The following is a 6,697-nucleotide window of genomic DNA, read 5'->3' as shown; positions in this document are numbered from 1 at the left end:
AACATCAATAGTATGATGGGATGGCTCAAAGTGCATACAGAAGAGGGTGATACAAGACTTACTCCTTACGCATTCCCTCCTCTTGGCACAATAACCTTGTGCAAAGAATAGTCCTGCAGCCTTCGCAGCAGGTCAGCTCTTCTCCCAAATGGGACCTTCACTTGTTTTCAGTTTTGCCAAAGATCTTTCACGTTTTTGTAAACTGTCTTGCAATATGCAAGGTAGCACACACTTTTTAAAAAAAGTATGTTTCAGTGATCACCGCTCACCCCAAAGGGAGGTTTGTGACTAAGGGCCAGGAAGTGACATAGACTTTTTAAACCACCGCGCCCCTTTCGGGGGCCCTGGATAAGGAGGAGGTGGTATGTTGTGTTGTCCATCTGAAGTAACTGCTTGCTCGTAAGTTGGCAATCCTGAATCATCAGTTCTGGGAGGAAGTGGGTTTAAAGAAAATTCTTCATGCCTTCGAAAGATGCTAGAAGAATTGCGTCTTCTACTTCTTACATAATCCAAGTACCTAAACAAAATCAACAGCATTGTAAGTGGCAGCTTCTTTTTTTTAAAGGGAAGAAATATTATAGAAACTCTTAGGTGTAAAAAAAAAACAACACAACCCAAAGCAGCACAACAAAAAACACTTGCCTATTGAAGGTCTGAATGATCATTGGATCATAAAAGCCAGAAGCAAAATGCTCTTTCCAAACCACCGGGTAAGAACAGCTCAGTAATGTGGAATTTATTTGACAGAGGAAACAGAGAATCCTCTTGTATTCCTTTAAAGTTTAGAATAAAGGACAAGCAGGGCTAGAGAAGTAGTAAAGAAGCATTTCCTCCAACCTACTGAATTTCACATCTGAGGCAGACTACGTGCCATGAAAAGCATACAGCCTACTTTAAAGAGCAAACTGAACACATTAGACTTTCCATTGTGGGCCCCAGCCTATTAAAATTATTCCATCTTTCTCAAAGGTACATCAGCCATACAAATATTTTCTTTACATTTTTGTGTTACTAACTTCAGCATAACTACTGTTAGTGCTCACCAACCTTCGCTTCCAGGAAAGCAAGAACTAGAATTCTCTGAGAATACACTTAGACCAACCACAGTGATTTTTAAATTTCACTTTTAAGCAAGAGTTTGGTTTGGTGGGGTTTTGTTGTTTTTTTTTTGAAAGAGTGAAAATTCCTTACCCTGGAGGTTGCCGTGATTTGCATCTACTTTTGCAGCAGTAGAAGATAAGCAGTGCAATGATAACTAACAGTACTCCAGCAGCAACTAGGCTGATGAGAAGTCCTGTAACATTGATCTTTTGTAGTGTTTCATTACCTGCAGACAAAAAACATCGGTTATTTTTGTTATGTGTTCTTTCCACCCACACAGTATACAGAGTATGCACTGTACAATACTAATTTTGCCGTACTATAAGGCTGTTCCTTTGCACAAATGTCTAGCTTGCTGTAAGAAGCCATAATATCTGTGCAACAGAACCCACGAGTATCATTCACCTTCAGGTTAAAGCAAAAGTAAGACGTTCCCTTTTCTGTACATAAAACTGTTGGGATGTCTGTCTTCTAATTCCCTTCAAATATTACTTCATGTGCTCGTGACCTCGATCAGGCTGCAGATCTTTCAAGTCATACAGACCATTTTTTGTAAAACATCTGGCACAAGACCCTACAGTCTGAACCTACCTAAGACTGTTATATTACTATTAAAGAAGAACGGGGGGAAAGAGAACAAACAAAACCAAACCACATGAAGCAGCCGCATAATTACTGCAAAGTTTATCCAAGGAAACGGGCAGGAAAATTATATTTTTTTTTTACCTACAGACTTTTAATGGATGCCACCAGGAGTATGACGCTTGGGTGAGTACAATTTATTGTACTGCATAATGCAGTGTACTTCTGCAGTTCACAGTGAGTGTCAAGATCAACTCTATGACCTTGCTAACTGCATGTACGGTGTATTTTTAAGAGTGTACACAAAATACTGCAATATAAGAAAATAATAAAAAGATGACTTACCTATTTTTATTTTAGGGCCTTTAGTTGAATACTCTTTCCAAAAATCCATCTATAAGAACACAAAGGATCAGATTTTTATGAGATACATAACTGGTAGCCCTACTGACATTTTTTAATATGGTACTATGGACAAAATTTAAAAATGGTATAAACAGAGGTGGCTCCAGCTGAAGGAGTTGTACTTTCTTATACCACCGATTTTTTTTCATGCATTCAAGTTTGCATAGAAATTACTATTTCACAAAGGAGAAAGTGCCATCTGGTGAAAGAGAAAAGTGCATTTAACTGTCCAACCTCATCTTTCTGTCTGATTACAGAAGTTAGCACGTGTTCCGACACCGAAAAATGCTTACGATTAATCTTTGTAAATCCCTACAGAATAGTATTAACGAGGCAAAGTCAAGTTCTTAAGAACAAGACTTTTGCATGAACAGTATTTGAACTCGTATCAGCTAGGAAACACAACAGGATTAATTTAAGATTTCATGTTGCATGACTGTTGCGGATTAAATGTGTTTAGCTGTAATTTCCACTTTTTCTACCCAGTGAAAGTACTGTATCAACATTTCAATTTAACATTTTCACCTTTCTCTTAGGAAAGTGCTAGCAATGGCAAACTAACATTTCACAACAGGAGTGTATTCCATGCTTCTGCTGCAGATTAGATTCTTGCTGCATGCAGCAAGAGCCAGTCTTCAGGCTGGAATCATCACATTCCATTACAGGGCTCAAGGTCTTTTCATGTATTTTCTCTTTTTTATACCAGGCTTCTTCCAAGCCGTATATAGGTAGCAACTTAGAAAATAATGCTATAAGAATGGGAATACTCAGCAAGAGTTGAACTGCAGATTTGCTCTATACTCCTCTCTTCTAAAACACTTCTTTGGCATGACACAGGGGCATGATGAGCCAATTAATACAACGAGCATGTGGACCACAGACTGGACGCTGAGAATTGACTAAAAACAATTATACCAAGATTTTGAAAACAAATGTAGGTATATCCAGAAGCAGTACTTCTGAAGTTTATATTTGCAAAATTGGAGCCCCTACCTAAAGCCTTTAAGAGAACAGTATGTACTCAAGTGTATTCACTGTGTATCTAGAGCAATAACCCCATCTAACGGGATTTGACTTTTACAGTCAATCATCCTAAGTGCTGTTTTCAGAAGGGCTACAGTATTTAGATGCAGTAATGAGTTAGCCTCCTTCAGTGTATTAAATTCAGTTTGAACAGCTACCGTTTTATCAGGGTCTTCAAAAACTTCTCTTGCTTCTTCATAATTGCACAGCTCTTCCAGGCATTCTCTTTCCAGGTTATCCGCTGTGAATGCTTCAAAATCAAATCTGTTATTCAAAAGATGTCGTCCAATGAATAAATTGGCGTCCTTTTCTGATGTGAACACTAATTTAATAAAAAAGAACAAACTTGATTTAAAACAAGTGAGAACAGATAAATTTGGCATTTTAAAAGAATGGTTAATGTCCTAAAGGAGTACACTGAGACTACTTCCCCTAGAATTTCTCAACTACATACAGGGAAAAGAAACATCACAGTCTCCTCTTAAAATTACTTCTTCACTGCTAACTTTTCTAACTATGCAATGTAAAATAAACATATTTTCATTTCTCATAGAGCATTTCAGCTATTCCTTATACTGGCCAAGAGAATTTGATTCTCATGACAGCCGTTGTTCAAGTTTTGGTGTTATCCCTTCTGGGACCTGGGCATCATTTTTTTTACTGGAGTTCTTATGAACAAAATGATAGTCACATAAAGCAGAAATTCAGTCGAATCCAAACTCAGCAAGACAGTGACCTCCTAGAAGAAGGAGGCAAGGGGGAAAAAGGAAGAAAAGAAAAAAACGATCTTTAACTTTTTGTTTATGGAATTTGGATTTTAAATCAAGGCAGCGGAGTCCTATTCATTTGACGTTTGTTCTCCTTTCACAGTTGTGGCAGCAAACTTTATGTAAAGGCTGGTATGTTGCCAAGTTTCTGTGTTTGAAATTAATCCATGATAGGAACTTCACTGACAACAGGAGCTTCTGAGGATATTTCATTCTTTTCTTCCTTTGTGCTTGTTACAGGTTCTTTGAGGCCTCATTGAATAAGTTGTGAGGTGAGATTCCAGAAGACTTAGTGAAATTATAGAAGGCTTTGGAATACAGGAATGCATTTTCTCACCAGGCATTTTCCACAGTCAAGTTTTAGCCTGCTCTTGCTACAGCTTCTTTAAAAAAACAAACAAACAAAATTATGTGACAGAGCTAGTTTTTTGGCTTGGTGTTCAGTGAAAGCCTCATCTGTATTCCACGAAATTCAGACTATTTGGTTAAGCAAAATGACTAGAGGATTATTTTTGCAAGTGTAATGTAGAACCAGCACTGTTACGTACCAAGCCAGACAGCTAAAAAAGGAGATGAGGTTCAGTATGAAGTTATTCAGCTACAAATTAGCTCTGTGTTCTTGTTAGCTTGTTTGGCTAGATTATCACATCACTCAGGAATTTTTACCCTGGGAGTTACTGTTAGATCTCTCAATTGTATCTCAAAACAATTTGCCCCCTGAAAGCTAAGAAAACTGCAGTGTAGCTTGTGTATCAGTTGTTTATGTTTTTAATATTATAGTATATTGAAGGAATGTTACAGTATGTATTTATATAATTTATAAAGTATTACAGTATATATTGAAGGAGACACGTGTGCACACATTTGTGGAGAAAGGGAAATCTGTTATTCTAAAGTAATTTCAAAAAAATCTAAGCTTAAAATATTTATGCTAGATCTAAAAGTAACCAGAGAGAAGGCCTTAATCAAAAAAGAAAAAAAAGCACAAAAACCCCAAAGCCACAAGTGGAAAGGGGAAATAATTACATGAAAATAAATATTATCATTCTTGGTTCAGTGCAAATCACCAGAATATCATCAGTATTCTGAAACACAGATCTTCAGTTCTGCTCCGTAGTATTTCATTCCTTACTATGCAAGTAGTATTAGCTATACTTCTGAATTAACTTAGATAATTGATGCATTTTAATTAACGTGTAATGCATAAGCAAGGTGCCTGGCACCTAGGACCCCCAATTCCCAATGATACATGTTCTTTTTCTCTTTCAGAGAATCTTTATCCATTTATGTGCACTTTTTTCACTTTGTAGGACATAGTCAAAGTACACCTATCTCCATCTCTGGTGATTCAGATAGTATTTGAAGATAGTATTTGGAGAATGAAACGAATTTGAATTCCCTCCTATATGCCAAAAAAAAATGCAGTTCTTCAGCCTTTGATTCAACAAAATAGTAAACGCTCCTTTAGGATGCCTAGCATTTAACCAAAAATGCATCCATACCATGTGCTGAATAAAGTAGCTTCGCTGGTGAAAGATGTTCAGAACATGCTGAAGGGGTAACCTCTCAGTGCAGGCACCCCATACTCCTGGCAACTGTTCTACTTGCTAAATTACTGGATAGCGAGTTGGGCCCCTCTCTTTCCAACTCTGTCTCCAAAGGAGTGATCTGGGCCTGGTGTCAGGAGAGGGTTCCATGCCAAGAACTCACCGGAAAGAGGCAGCCTTACATTTGCCCCAGAGCAGTCTGGGTTTTAATGAATAACCTGTCTCAAGTATTTTTCCATTAGCCATGTCTCCTGTTCAACATTCTGGCCTTAATGAGCCTCCTGCTCAAAGTGATGGCTTTATAAAGTCTATCTTAAGGTTTCAGCACTCTTTAACCACTTAGGAGACTGGACAGCTAAAATACAAATTACTTTTTGAAGCCCTGATGCTTAAATGTTAAGTATCACATGGCTTAGCACCATAGGAACTTTCCTTTGTTTTTACCTCAATTCCTCTCCACTTCCCTCCCTCCAAAGTGAAGAACTGCAACAGCAGCACTAATCTTTCAAGGTGTTTTAACAGGATCCAGTATTGAGAGAAAATATCTTAAAAACCAAGCAAATAAACCCTTTCAAATACAAAACAACTTTAGATATGCAAATAAAACTGGGATGTGCTCAAATAGTACCAAAGCAGCACTCTCTTAATACAGATTTCAGACTTTGGGAATTTGGTGTTAGAGGATTCTGGTTATATCAGTGAGACACAGAAAAAGCTCAGTTGTCCCAACCTGCAAATACTTAATTTCGACACCCAAGTCAGTTATCAACCATTTCAGAAAAAAAATTAAAATATTATAAAATTAAGCCTAAAAAGAGCTTGCTTTTTAAAATTAAGATAAAAAACCACCACCAACAAAATCAAAACTATTTACATACATAAAAAGATTTTTCAGCAGAAGCAAAGTTAGATACACTTTTATTTTGGAAAGCATAAAGTCACATTAGAAGTAAGTTACCGTCTTTCCATTCAGGTTGCTTCAAGTTATTCCGTCTCCCTGGGCAGTGAGGAAATGAAAAGGTCATCCCACACAGCTGGCACAGCAGCACCCAAAAGGCCATCATGGCAGGTACCTGTCAGACAGAAACCGGCCGGAGCTGAAAATGACAACGCGTGATGAACCCTGCATGAATCCTCTAAATGCAGTCACCTAACACAAGCACCCACATGCCGTCGAGGCTAAAGGATCGCTAGAAGAAAGACACCGCTCCAAACTGGTCCTGCGTGTCTCTCCTGGCGTGTTCGTTGCGTAACACCCGCGGCTGCCACCCG

General features: G+C 38.0%; 1 protein-coding gene across 1 annotated transcript; it reads right to left on the bottom strand.

Moving 5' to 3' along the window:
* Positions 1-288: 288 nt before the first annotated feature.
* PRRG4 (proline rich Gla (G-carboxyglutamic acid) 4 (transmembrane)) lies at positions 289-6,486 on the bottom strand. The gene is made up of 5 exons (XM_009869808.1): positions 6,384-6,486; positions 3,270-3,433; positions 2,029-2,077; positions 1,192-1,327; positions 289-517 (listed from the first exon to the last, which is right to left on the bottom strand). The coding sequence occupies exons 1-5, from the start codon at positions 6,484-6,486 to the stop codon at positions 289-291; spliced, it is 681 nt and encodes a 226-aa protein (XP_009868110.1).
* Between the last annotated feature and the right edge of the window lie 211 nt (positions 6,487-6,697).

This window comes from Apaloderma vittatum, unplaced genomic scaffold (genome assembly GCF_000703405.1).
Source record: "Apaloderma vittatum isolate BGI_N311 unplaced genomic scaffold, ASM70340v1 scaffold37375, whole genome shotgun sequence".
In the NCBI taxonomy this organism is placed as follows: domain Eukaryota; kingdom Metazoa; phylum Chordata; class Aves; order Trogoniformes; family Trogonidae; genus Apaloderma; species Apaloderma vittatum.
The sequence above is the reverse complement of the archived record's forward strand: the minus strand, read 5'-3'. Positions and strand labels throughout refer to the sequence as shown.